The sequence below is a fragment of the Salminus brasiliensis genome, chromosome 1, assembly GCF_030463535.1.
Source record: "Salminus brasiliensis chromosome 1, fSalBra1.hap2, whole genome shotgun sequence".
NCBI lineage: Eukaryota > Metazoa > Chordata > Actinopteri > Characiformes > Bryconidae > Salminus > Salminus brasiliensis.
The window spans coordinates 10989187-11003698 of NC_132878.1; the positions used below are offsets into that span (position 1 = coordinate 10989187).

Here is a 14512-nt window from a genome sequence, read left to right on the forward strand (position 1 = left end):
ATCATCTGTACCTCATTGTCTATTTCGGCCTAAGCTCTAACAAGATACTATATGTCCAAATGTTTGTGGACACCCCTTTTAATGAAAGCATTCAGCTGTTTTATGTTGCACCCATTGCTGACACAGGTGTGCAAATGCACACACTCAGCTTGTCTAGTCCCCCATAGGGAATGCTGCCAATAGAATAGGACTCTCTGGAGCAGATAAACCTGAACCTGCTGGCACCACCCTAATGCCAGGCATGGGCTAGAGGAGAATAAAGCTCCCCAGCATTGAGCTGTGTTCTCTGCGATAATGGATGATGGATCCAATACTTTAGGGATTAGTTGGGGAGTTGGGAATGAGGTGGGGTGGTCATCATCAAATGTCCTGATCTCACTAAAGTTCTTGTCGCTGAATGCAATCAAATCCTCACAGCAAGGCTCCTCCTAAATCTAGTTGAAGGCCTTTTTTTGGACAGTAGAAACAGTTACTCCAACAAAAGCAGGAGAACTATTTTGGAATACTCTTGATGGTAGAATAAGCAATGTGTGAGTAGGTGTCCCAATGCATTTGTCCTTATAGTGTATATCTACATAACTGCATAACATACTGTATGGTATTATATTTATTATTGTACTTAATATAACCACACAGTGTATGCATCAGGTGCATTAAATATAAAGTTGTGCTATTTTGTGACAGAATGTGAATCTGGCTGTTGTTAACAGTGTCTCCAAGTGTCATGATGACCAATAAAATGTTCCAAAATTATGTTTTTTCCCCCTTTTCCTGTACCGTTGCAATATCTGTGCATGCCTAGGAATAGCCCATCCATAGTGTATTGTTTTTACACCCCTGATACATTTCAGGTTGCTCTAAAATGAGCCAAGCAATGCACTCATTATTCATGGCTTACTGTTAAATGGAAAGTACCACACGTTCACGTTCACGTATTGCTAGTTAAACCATACTTTGATGGAAGGCATCTAAGGCAGTGTACAATGGAATCAAATAGCCCTAACATTGGATTGGAAGTAGATTGGGTTTAACAAAGCTGATACTGATCAATTAAAACCTTCCCTAATCAGCTTTGATGCCAGTCTTTCAGATCAGAACATCCGTACTGAGTCTTTAAACTCTCAGAACTGGCAGCGCTTTGGTCTTTTGTGTGACTGCTTTCTTCTAACTGTAAAGTGTTTGAGTCTTTTAACTGACAGCACTTTGGTCTTGTTTTGAATTTGGATTTCTGTGTGTGTGTGTGTGTGTGTGTGTGTGTGTGTGTGTGTGTGTGTGTGTGTGTGTGTATGTGTATGTGTGTGTGTGTGTGTGTGTGTGTGTGTGTGTGTGTGTTGCAGGAGAGGACCGTGCTCTTTGTCTGGTGGAGATTAAGAGAGTGAAGCAGTCTCTGTCTCAGTCTCATCTGCCTGCACAGCCGGAGCTCAACCCCTACATCTTTGAGACAGTGAAGGGGTGCCATCTATTTGCATCTGGCAAGGTATGCACCCAAATCACCTGCAGTACTATGCAATAAGACCTTGGTTTATTTTCAGTCAGAATTGTCAATTCAACTCATAGATTTTTTTCAGTGTTTGTTCTTTGACACAGAATCCAACCAAAATATGATATCAGATGTTTCAGTATTTAGAGAGCCCATAATTTAGCAAGTCACTTTTACATTATTACAACTTGTTCTACACCTTCACACTTCCAAGTTCAGTCTTAGAAGGTGGACCATTTTCATCCCAAACACTCCAATTCAATGTTGTTGAGGTTGTCGGTCCACTGTTCTTTATTTAATAGGCATCCTTGTTTGATTTGGGACATTTCCTTGATGTCAAAATCTTTTCTGCTCACTGAAATGTCTCGTAGACCCCCATCTATAGAGCTTCTTGACCACTACATATCCTGTCGAACCCAAGCATTGAGTTGTTTGCTCACTTTGGAAGGATCCTCTCTCAAAAAAGCTTTACGTAACATTTATCTCAGGGAGGCGGTTTTTGGTGGTCTGTCAGGTCTTGTACAGTTGTTAGGGGTTCCATTCTTTTTAATTAGGTTTTGCTTAGCTTTTGGTCTCTTTTTGGCACAAGAGAGAACTATTCTAGGCAAGTAAGGCTTGTTTGTGTAGATGTGTGTGTTGAATGTAGTGTCTCATTGAAGGTAACAGGCTATGTTGGAAATAGCATACTGTGTACTGAACTGTGATACTGCCATCCAGTATCATAATTAGAATCAGAAACACTAAACAGCCTTTGCACAGCAGTACAATGGAAATCACACACTAACATTAGTGAACAAACACTCACGCTAGTGATTAGAACAGTAAGAATGTACACACTCATAAATGTGGGCAGCCACTAGGGCTGCAACAACAAATTGATAATAATTGATTATTAAGTGTTGGCAATGAATTTCATTATCGATTCGTTGTGTTGCACGATTTATGTGTTACTCGCCTTGCCATATCTGCTTACATCACCTGCAGTGTTTCGTCTGCGCTGGAAATAATAAATAAAGTAATAAATAAGTGCGAGTTGAATGAAGCGAGCTGGAGCAGTGTTTAAATGTGCTTTATAAAAACTTGTACACAATGGTGGTAATTAATGATTAGGCTTCAAGTTTTAAGTATGAGTGAAGGCACTACATACAAACTAAAGGCAATTCCTCCTGTCTCAGTCCTCACTCCAATACAGTGTAGTGTTTGCATCAGCAATGCACTTATTTTTCTTTATTATTTCATTTATTTTATTTTTAATTTATGCATAGATTTTACTTAATTTAATTTACTAATTTATTCTATTATTTTTTAATTATTGTAACCACTTATTTGCTCTGTTATTCAATGTTCTATTTTTAAATCAAGACATGGAAATGTATTTTTAATCTGATTCGTTGATTAATCGAAAAAATAATCGACAGATTAATTGATTATTAAAATAATGGTTAAATGCAGCCACCTCAGCAACCGGGGTGTCTTGGTTAAGGCACCTTCCTTCCAGTCCAGGGGATCTAAATGCCAACCTTTCGACCCTAAGCTCACTTCTTTAACCCCTTAATGTGACAGCTGGCCCCAAATTAGTATCCGCTATGCAGTGATTACCCTGTCCTGTACTACAAACACAGTGATATGTCTAGACTTACCAACATCAGGTAAGTCTGAGCTAATCAGACTGATTCCATTTGCCCATTCCATTCCTTTTTTTTCTTTTTTTTTTTTTACAATAGTCATTTACACTTCCCAACTGTATGTGAATGAGCAAAACATACCAATTCTCTAATAATACTACTGTAATAGTCATTTTGACTGAAAATTATATAAACAATAGGGTGATCTCTGACCTTTACACCGTGCTTCACATCATCTTGAGACTTACATTTCTCATTAGCAGCTGCAATAATTCTCCATGCAAAGCTGTTTTCCATCCTCCTGTTTTGTGTAATATGTCCATTCTGTAGATTGAGAATGGGATGTGCATCTGTGCTGCGATGCCCAATAAGATCACAATCCTGCGCTACAACGAAAGTCTCAGCAAGTTCTGCATCAGGAAGGAGATTGAGACCTCTGAGCCCTGTAGCTGCATCCACTTCACAGGCTACAGCATCATCATCGGCACCAACAAGTTCTACGAAATCGAGATGAAGCAGTATGTGCTGGAGGGTAAGACCAACAATTTCATTCTCTCACACGTCTCTCACACACACACACGGTCATCACACCTGGATGGATGGAGCCTGTAGTGTCTTGTCTGGTTTAGTGTCTGTATTGATTGGAGGTCTGTGTGTGCGTGTACACAGAGTTCCTGGATAAGAACGACGTGACGCTGGCCTCAGCTGTGTTCGCCGCCTCCTCTCACAGCTTCCCCATCTCCATCATCCAGGTCTCCTGCGCCCCACAGAAGGACGAATACCTGCTCTGTTTCCATGGTATAAAAGCTGCAACCCCCTACATGTGTGTTTGTGTGTGGGTGGCCATATAAAGAGCTCCTTGTGGGGATCAGATTTCTCAGAAATCCCCAAAATGTTTTGAGTTTCTACAGACATTTGACTGATGCTTATAAAGAACATTGGGCCCCATTCACTAAGATTTGTTTTTGCGAAAAGTCCTAATTAAAAGTCTGTCTGACTCATGAAGTGTTTTTAAACCACAGAATTGTTCACAGCTCTGCTCTTATAACAATGGATCATATTATTCTCATAAATTAAACAAATCCCAAATGTCAGAAAAAACTGTGTGGGTTTTAAGAAGAAATGTTGTTTTTTTTAATAAGTAGGAGACAAAGACATGCTTTTGTGGGAATTGTCTTACTATACAGTGCACAAGAGAGACCACCTTACATTTATTTCTAGTCACTACATCATTAAGTTATTTATTTTTTAATTTCAGAAAAAAATATATTAAAGCCTCAACAAAAAGACAGTGCCTTAAAAATAGTCAAGCTAATGTCTGGATTACAAATAATACTGACACAGATTGTTCCAGTCAGTATGTGGGTTGTAAACCAGTATGCTTTTTAAAAATTTATTTATTTATTTATTTTTAATTAATTACCTATAATTGCCCAGCTACTTTCCCATATATGCCAGTTTTGGGTGGAGCTTATGTTACCGTTGACTGATGAACCTACACTTCCGTCTCAGCTACTGAGCTCTGTATCTCCTTCAGAGTGATTGTTGGCCCTTTTTATGATTGCCCTCACAAGTCCTTTTCTTGCTCTTGGGGGGTTTTGAGGGGTGGCTTGTTTCCTTTTGTTTAAACTTGGAGCTTTCACAGCACAGGGGCTAAATACAAAACACAAACAGCAGTTTTCACTTAGTAGTTTTTGTCACAGAAAATATTTTTTGGTAAAAATTTATTTATCACTTTACATAAGTGCATTTTAGGATCCATCTGTTAAAAGAACACATGAGCATGTTATTTGTAACATTTGACATTTTACCTCTATTTCAGTTAATGAGTGATTATATAAGCTGCTTGAGTTGTGCAGTTGGCTCAGTGTTGAGTTCCCCTTCATGTTACTTTCATGTCACAGACTGGCAGGGTGGAGTTATGTCACTACATATGTGGTAGTATGTTTTTAAAGAGGACATTACATTAACATACACAGAATTGAACAGAAATAACATGTGCAAGATTACATCCATTAGATGTTCTGGATGATGGTTTCACCTTATTTGCAATTACTTGCCCAGCCCTAATTTGTGTCCATAGTTTTCAGGAGACTTATTTTCAGCATTTCAGCAGAAATCTACTGGGAAAAGTTCAGTCCTTAACGTTAAAGCATTTTCTGCTTCTCACCATCCAAGTCATCCCAAATGCATTCAGTGATGTTGATATCTGGACTCTGGGGCTGCACCAGTAGCTTCAGCAATTATCTAATTTCCCCAGGAAGTTCCCCTGAAAGATAAGATAAGATATGAAAAGATAATCCTTTATTAGTCCCGCAGTGGGGAAATTCTCAGTGTCACAGCAGAAAGGGATAGCAAGACACTCAGTTACAAAAATGTAGATAAATAATTTACACTATATACACAATATAAATAAGAATTAAAAAAGCAATAACAATATTATTTACAGCAAATGACTCTTAATTGCACATGTGGGGGGGGGGGTATTGCACATAGTATTTTTATAAATGAAAATAAATGACTTGTATATGTATAATTGCCATTTTGGCTAAATGAGATTAAATAAGGGTGCTCTGTACAAGGACAGGAATACTTATTTATGTGAGAGAGAGAGACTAGGATTTGTGTGTGTTTACAATTTTTTTTTTGCCTTTTCTCAAAAGAGTTTGGGGTGTTTGTGGACGCATATGGCCGCAGGAGTCGCAGCGATGACATAAAATGGAGCCGACTGCCTCTGTCCTTTGGTAAGGCTTGGTATCACCTTGACCTAGCAGCATAAACACAGACATACTTTAGAGGCATCCTATAGCTGTCTCCTCCGCTATTGTTAGATTCAGTCTATTTACATTATTATCTCATTATTATAGTCATTATTATGCTTTCAGTGTTTACTCAAGAGACAGCTGTAGGACCAACACCACAGTGTCTGTATGGGATAATGGAATCTTCTGTCTTGTAGCCTACAGAGAACCCTACCTGTTTGTGACATACTTCAACTCTTTGGATGTGATCGAGGTTCAGACCCATTCTGCTTTAGGGTAGGACAGAGTGTTATTCTTCATTAACCCTTCAAATTATGATTGTTGTAAAGTAACACTTTCTTTGTATGGGTGTATGTTTCTGTCTAGGCCTCACTCCTATGCTCATTTGGACATCCCTAACCCGCGTTATCTGGGTCCCGCCATTTCATCCGGTGCAGTCTACCTGGCCTCTTCCTACCAGAACAAGCTGAGGGTCATCTGCTGCAAGGGCAACCTAGTGCAGGAGGGCTCCACCTCAGAGCCACAGAGAAACGGCTCCACCCGAAGGTTAGCTGACACTCTGACACATAAAGGCAAATTTACAAACTGTCACACATTGAGGGGGGCTTTTCTGAGTTCAGCGAAAATGTAAATGTATTTAGCAATAACAGATTTGGTGTCTGAGCAAGGAGCTACATTTAAAGCAAGATTATGTAGCATTATTACCTTAAAATAACAGCTTTAAAGTCACGCAGATGCTCCACTGCTAACTGCTAATACTTGTGGAAGCTGCGTAACGCTGCATAAGCTGCGTCATATTTGTGTAAACTGGGTATTAGTACTCTGCCACCTTAGTCGACATGCTTCTTTAACTTTCAGTGTCAGTTCTGAGTCTCTCTGCTTGTTCAGAAATGCATGTGAAAAGTATGTCCGTAAGTGGTGGCTGAAAATGTGAATTACACTTCCTGACTGTGATGCGACCTGATACCCAGTCAGATACCAGTGTATTCAACCCAGATGTTAAACTTTTCTGGCACCGTATGTAGGACTCCATGTGTTTGGCACTTAGGGCTGTCACAATATGATGCTATTAACAAGCGAACCGCAGGGAATGGCAAGCAACCGCCACACTACGCTGTTCATGTTTTCTCTGTTTTGTAAGATGGAGACAGCAGCAGGTGCACTGGTCACAAAATCAAACGCAGCTTCACCAGTTGAGACGAGGCACTATGCAAAATTTGTGTGGCGAAGGCCTGCACGTTGGGCTTCAGGGATGCTGGTAGTGAAAAAAGGAAGAAGAAAAAAACAGTATTGGACAGACAATGACCTCTGCCGAGCAGATCACTCCGAGCACCATCAGAGAGAGAGTTTGGTGCGCTTGGGCATATTGTTAGGCTACTCAGGTCCTCTCTAAACCACACAAGGCGAACATGGCTTCCTCAGCAGGAAAGGAGGATGAAACTTATTCATGTTGTTTGTGACAAGACAGATATGCACAGTTACTTTTACTAGATTATACTATATACTTATTGAAAAGGTCCAAAATTAAACCAGTAGACTGTGGTAACCATAACCGAAGGGCTGAGGCAAAATCAGAAAATGAGAAACAGGCAGAGGTCAGGTATAAAAGGCAGACAAAACAGGGCAAAACAGTCTATACATAAAAAGGTTGCTACACAAAGCAAAACCGAGCAATCAAACACACAGGAGCTTAAGTAGCGGAGCTGATGAGCTTCAGGGGCGCATTCTAAAACTCATGTGAGCAAGCAGAGGAGTCTGGGAAATTGAGTACATATACAACGACTGATGATAAAACCGTATATTGCGATGTTCAGCCACCCTAAATTACCACAGGGTTAATTCTTTCACTGTGACAGCCCTAGTGGCACTAAGACTGCTTTTGGGGTGGTGGAAACAATGTGCAATAATTGTCAATAATTAAAGCAAAAGTTAATTTACCATATTTTATCACTGACCCCAGACGCAGTCCTTCAGCCTAGACATGTTTGTATCTGAAGGCTAGCATAGCTAACAGGCACTGGACTTAGACTGTCAACAGTCTCACTAAATACATGCCCAAACTTTGGGGTCAGGTGGTTGCTGAGTATGTTACTGCTGATGTAGGCTGTAAACTGAGTCCAGTTTAAGATCATTGTAACTGGTAAGGCGGGAGGGAGTGTGTTGTGTGATGCTTGCTTCACCATTAAGAATCATTTTAGTGCTAAGATGCCTTTGGGAATTTCAGCCCTGATGAGGAAGAGAGATAAAATGCTGTGCTACAGAATATTACACAACATATCACACAGCCAGAATGTCCCTGTTACCCCGAGCTGCTCTGGAGCTGCTTGTACCTGCACTCGATTAGTAACAGTCACTGTGGATGGAGGTGTCAGCTGAGCATTTTAACCACAATGGTTAAATGGCCTAGTGTGTGTGTGTGTGTGTGTGTGTGTGTGTGTGTGTGTGTGTGTGTGTGTGTGTGTGTGTGTGTGTGTGTGTGTGTGTGTGGGTATAGTAGTAGTAGTTGTTGGTGGTCGTGGTGGTGGTGGCACTTACTATAGAAGGGTTGATCAGATTTGTGGGCATGTGGCGAGCACTATGGGTGGGACAGTTGGAGACGTGATCTATGTGAGACACTCACAATACACCCTGTTCTTTACAGGAAGAAGAAGAACGCATTTTTTATTTGCTCCAGAGAGTGAAGAGGGTATTACTCATTTTTGCAGTCATTTACCTTTTTTTGTCAACAAACTCTGATGGACTGTGATTAAATGATTGAATAAACTGTTTGGAAGTGTGCTATGTAATATGTCAGTGCTGCCACCTGTTGGTAGTTTTGCTGTTTGGCTATTGGGAATGAGTGCAGCGTCTTTACTCACATCAGGAGAACCTCGTTTTTCCTTTCTCGTGAACTGACAGGTATGGGATCAGTTATGTGTTATGGGAGAGAGCAGTTTTTATAAAGGGTGGTGTTTTTGGTGTTTTTTTTTTTACCTATTTTATTTTAACCTTTCAATCACTTGTTTAATATTGCCCTCTTTCTATATGACAACATTACTGAGAGGACATTGGTGTCATTAAAAGAGTTACTAACTACCAGATTTGACTTTGGATTAGGGCTGGGCGATATGGTAAAAATACTATCACGATACATGTAATCACAGACTAAATATATCAGTAGTAACAGTTTTTTGAAACTACTTTTCAGATACCCTCATACTGAGTACTGCTGCTCTTCTGCAACTAAACCAGTCTGATTCCACTGTTTGTAATACACTGTATAGTAATTACTCTGTTTGTAATAATGTAAGGTCTAATAATATTCATGATATGTTTAGAAAAGCATATTGTGTATTACAAAAAACTACATTTGTCACGATAGGATAAAATATCGCCATATTGCCCAGCCCTACTTTGGATGCTATGTAACAAGACTAAATCAATTTGTAGATGCACAAAGGGGATGATGGGGAATGCAGTCCACTGCAGCATGTTTTGTGAAAAACAGTGAATTAACGCACAAGCACATCTTTTTGCTCTATTCATTAATAATCAATCGTTGCTTTAACTCTATGGGATGGACAAATGGACATCATCTTTGTATTTGAAGTACATACAAATATTAAATGATGTACTATGTGTTTGGGCTCCCCTGATGAAAACTTCTGTTACTGTGAAAAGCTAAGCAAGTAAAAGATGACCAGATTTCCAAAAGGCTTAAAGTTGAAGATGAGACGTTGCTTTAATAGATATAAAATTACTTTCCATCTTTTACAGTTTCAAAGTAACAAAAGGAAAAGGGTCTAAAGCATAATTTAGGTTCCCTGCATGGTCTGTACTTTGGCAAATATCACAGCCTATAAACGTTATTTTTAGGTTTCGTAGTATTTAATTGAATCCTTGCCTCCCAGTGAAATGTTCCTTGTGCCACTGGCTGCAGCACAAGCCCAAAGCATGAGCAATCCACCTCTGTGCTTAACAGTTGGAAAGGTGTTCCTCTCTTATAAGTCTGCACCCTTTTTTCTCCAAACACATCTTTGCTCATTCAAAAGGTTATTTTAACATCAATACACTGGACCAAAAAAATACATCAGGCTTGTTTAGATGTTCCTGTGAACATTTCTAATTTGGAGGTGAAGATGCAGGTTTGTCGGAGTTTAAATCTCTTGGAGTGCCCAAACATTTGCTCATTGGCATATTTAAATACTGTTTGTTTTAAAATATACAGATCAAAAAGTCAGTAGCTCAAAAAAATGCTCAATTGCCCATCCCTACATCAAACTACATCTGCTGCACGAATGTATGTTTGTGTTCCTTACTATCCTGCCTTTTATCCCTTCCTTCCCCACAGCCCAAACAAGCGTGGCCCTCCTTCTTACAACGAGCACATCTCTAAGCGGCTGGCGGCCGGGCCCTCGTCACAAGAAAGCTTGCACCAGCCCGGGACGCCCCACCGCTACCGTGAGGCCCGCACAGAGTTCCGCAGGGACAAGTCGCCCTCGCGCCCACTGGAGAGAGAGAAGTCTCCTGGCCGGCTGGTGGAGCAGAGGCTGGACAGGTCTCCCGGCAGGGCCATGGACCCCCGACTGGACCGCTCACCTGGCAGAGTGATGGACCTACGGAGAGAGAGGTCACCTGGCCGGGCGTTCGAGGAGCCCCGTCAGAGGCTGCATACTGGCTCAGCACGTACGCCAATTAACGGGGTTAACAAGGTACAACCAGTGGTTAAATAGCTTCAACAAGATTGTGTAGACACGATGCTGTTTAGATTCCTAGCTATAGGTGCAAGTGTACCTTTTCAATGTATTTAGCAACAGACAGTTGGCAAAAATGAAGACTGATAAAATAATGAAGATCCATTCATATAGCAGGCCTTGATAGACATACTGTATGAAGACATTAAATATAGTTGCTTAGGGTTTTTTTTCTTCACAGTCTGTTTTAATTTCATTGGCTTTGTGATGTTACCAAAAACCTACTTGAGTTTTACATATTCATGGCTATAGACCACTGAAGTCGTAAGCCATTCTGTAGTTCTGTAGCTAGATTTTTAGTCATTTATTTTTAATTTTACTTCTTTTTCTACTCAATTTGGAAGGCCATTTACAGAATCCCCATCGCTAACAGCCGCACAAACAGCACGCTTCGCCAGTGTGGTAGTCGAGGTGGTAGGGATGCACCAATTCCAATAATAGAATTAGCTGGATCAGGTTTTGGTTAATTAGTCTGATCCAAAAGACTGATACATTCTTGGAACCCAATTCTCGCTTCATAACCACCTCCACCATTCATCAACTAGCAGTGAGTAATCCAGCTCCTCTCCCATGTAAGGAGAACCAATAAGGGAGAAGCTGCTAGCTCCTCTTTATCCAGCACAGTTATTAATGTTAGTGACCAATAAACAGAAATTGGGAGAGGATATATAATATATATATATTGTGTGTGTGTTCATTTGTAATAGTTTGTTTTACAAAGTTAGTGAAGTAATGATTGTCAATCCTGATGCCTTAAGTATATGGTTTGTTAATTCAACAATGATGTGACCGCTAAAGCCTTACTGTAGTATAACCTACTGATGTCTAACTGATGTGCAGTATCATTAACTGGCATGTAGCGACTCTTAAACAACTTCGTAATTTAGAGAACCTTGTGAAGTACAGGAGAAAGTGTACACAGAACAAACCGTGTAAGTCTCTGAACATATTTATTTACCACAGAAAATAAATATGCCATTAAAAATACAGCTTAGACCAACTACAAAATGACATCATCAAATCAGTGATCTATTCAGCCTACCACAGTTTAGCACTGCTCATTCACATAGCGGTTGTAAGCCTTTCAACCTGAATTTCTCTGACTTGAATTTGGTATGAAATAGAGGGCAGCCAACCAGAAGAACACTATACCAACTGTTAAACATGGTGGTGGTAGCATCATTTTCTGGAGCTGTTTTGTGGAACTGGTACATTGGCACATTTCACAAAATTTATGGAATAATGAAGGAGAAAGACTACCTTAGACTTATTTAGCATAACCTCAAACAGGAAGGAACAGAAACAGCCTGTTTTAACCTAAAATCACAATATGGGCTTTTATGTTTACATAAAATCACTGCTGTTTTACTTAGGTATGTTGTCGCCCTCCCTTTATTTTTTAGGGAGGGCAACAACATTTTTTATCAGTTTCTGTTATGAGACATTCTGGACTGATTTAGTTTAGTAAAGACTTTTCTTAAAATCACTGTTTTATAGTGTGTATAATGTCTTACTATCCAGACTCAGAACTGGATTGGGATTAAATTATCCAATATCCAGCTTTTCTGAGTATTAATGCAGGTTTTCTGTGTGTTTTGTGCTCACAGGTATGGGATCAATCATCAGTGTGAGGCACAGTGTGAGCCCTGCGGCAATCAGAAGAGAGGAACAAAGCCCGCACACTCCTGGACAGTTAATGTAATAAGAAGTACATAATAAGTCATGTGACCTAGTCGACTACCCCTCGGTAGAGCAGAGGCATCCAGTGAAATCCCTGCACAGCATTAGCAGCCACAGCACAATATCTCACTGTAGAAGGCCTTACTGAACGAATAACAACGATTAGCTCATTCTTAACACCCATCTGGCCAGCAGGATGTAGTAATACTAACATTTCTAAACTACCTGGGATGGGTTGCTTGGTTACATGATCCAACATTCCCGGTTTGAGGTGGAATACTGGATAAAGTCCGGCGCTCCACATCAGCTGTTACTACTTTACAAATGGAGGAATATAACGTTTGCGCCTCTTTACTCTTCTTTTCCGTCTGTCTGATTTGTCTGTCCCTTTTTCCCCCATCTTCTCAACCTGAAGCTGATTTCCTGAAAGCAAAGTGGTGTGAAGATCATCTTGAGCATCAGTTATAATGCTATCTCTGACCTCGTAGATGTAGTTAACACCACAGTGCTTTTGGGGAACCAGGTTCTGCACATCTGATGTATCTGTCTTTTTCTCTCTCTCTGTCTCTCTTCTACTCTCTCTCTCGCCCTCTCTTTTCTTCTCTGCACTACCCACATTGTCCGGCCAACAGCCTGCTGGCCCTGTTAAAGGAACAGGGACTTTGTAATACTTCAGGATGTCTTTGACACTTGTATATAAGCTGATGTTTGTTTCTTTCTTTCTTTCTTCTTCTTTTTTTTTTAACACTATAAAAGGGAATACTAAGGCTGGTTAAGCCGTGTCTATTTTTGTTAACAAAGAAAAGTGAGACGCTCGTTTGTAAACACGCCTTCTTGAATGTCTAAGCTAAATATGAGGACCACGTACGACGTCCACGCATTCTGCTTCAAAGTGCAACATTTTGCTCGAAATCCGGCTGGTGTATGTGATCATCTCGTCAAAGTGACGTTTGCGTATCGGCTACGGAACCGTATAAATTGAGCATTTTTACCATGTTTTGCTACCACGAGAGCTCCATCCATGCTGTAAGATATGTATCTATAGAGTGTTTAACTGTTTTTTGTTAGTTTTTGTTTGGTTCTTGGAGCTCCAGAAGACTAAAATTAAGCATTACGACAAGGATTGTTAGCTTTTTATATATATATAAATATACACACACAGTATATGTATATATATGTGGCACAGGAAAATGCAACAAATGGCGGCAGCCTCCCTAAGGCGCCCACCGTGCTTGGACGGTCCTGGCTTTATTACTCAAGCCAGCATGACCACTGACCCTCAGGATCAGAATGAATGACTAGCAGAAATATGAACAAAGTAGTATTTCTATTGGAATGAATGGTCTACTGAAGTGCCATGTACAACGAGTGGCCTGCAAGATTTATCCATAGTGACTTTCTCAGTTATACCGTTCCAACAGTGCTGGGTCAAACACCAAACACTATGATAGCCATTCGTGCAGTGCAGTCTCACTCTGTAGCATGTAAAACTATGTGAGGAAAAAACAAACAAAAAAATCGTTCAAATTCGTTAAAAAGTCATTCGTTACGTTCCTGCCTCTCGTTTCCTTTCCTCGTCACTTGATGCACTTCCTCCATTGTGCTCTTAACGCTGGTGTCCGAATATTGCTGACCAGAGAACTAGCTTTCCTTGTAGTCTTTTTTTAAATGTCAAATCACATCAACTATAACTACTATTAAAAGAAGCTCTATCTTTCGCTGGAGTTTGTCGCCTCTTATTTGTCCTTCGATGTGTCTTACCTTCGATCAACCTACCTTTTGAAACACTTTTAAAAAGCATGTAGCTTAAATGTGGCAGACAAAGCATTTATGGCGTATGTTTAAGTTGCGCTTTGATGTGTGGATAGTGAGCGTGTCACTTTGGTTGGGGTGAATAATGATCACATGCTGTTTAACAAGCCTATTTACCACCCTGTTAATTTCCTCAGGATTAAATGCACTTTTTTTACGGAGAGTTCGTACAAAAAAACCCAATAAGCTCTGCTTTTATTGGCTGGTTTACATCACTGCACTGCAGCATAGCATTGTGTAGCTTAGCCTAGCCTAGGTTACAAGAACAATGATTTATTCTCAAGGCTTACCGGATAGTGCCGCCATCTTCCTCAGTGTCCTCCCAGCCCAGTGTGCAGTTAGCTAGCTGAAAATATTGTAGCAGGTCATCTGGGTTTGCTTTTAGCCTAGCACCCGCTCGCGTCACCGGCTCCAGTGGGT

General features: G+C 40.3%; 1 protein-coding gene across 4 annotated transcripts in view; it reads left to right on the forward strand.

The window, feature by feature from the left end:
• Positions 1-13997, forward strand: part of cita (citron rho-interacting serine/threonine kinase a) — a 115272-nt gene extending 101275 nt beyond the window's left edge. For all 4 annotated transcript variants that reach the window (XM_072664482.1, XM_072664257.1, XM_072664404.1 and 1 more), the window contains 8 exons: positions 1338-1477; positions 3436-3637; positions 3775-3903; positions 5769-5849; positions 6065-6143; positions 6234-6413; positions 10198-10558; positions 12208-13997. In XM_072664482.1, coding sequence (XP_072520583.1) covers positions 1338-1477; positions 3436-3637; positions 3775-3903; positions 5769-5849; positions 6065-6143; positions 6234-6413; positions 10198-10558; positions 12208-12231 — 1196 coding nt within the window. In that variant the 3' untranslated portion in view covers positions 12232-13997. The remainder of the gene's footprint in view (positions 1-1337; positions 1478-3435; positions 3638-3774; positions 3904-5768; positions 5850-6064; positions 6144-6233; positions 6414-10197; positions 10559-12207) is intronic.
• Positions 13998-14512: the final 515 nt, after the last annotated feature.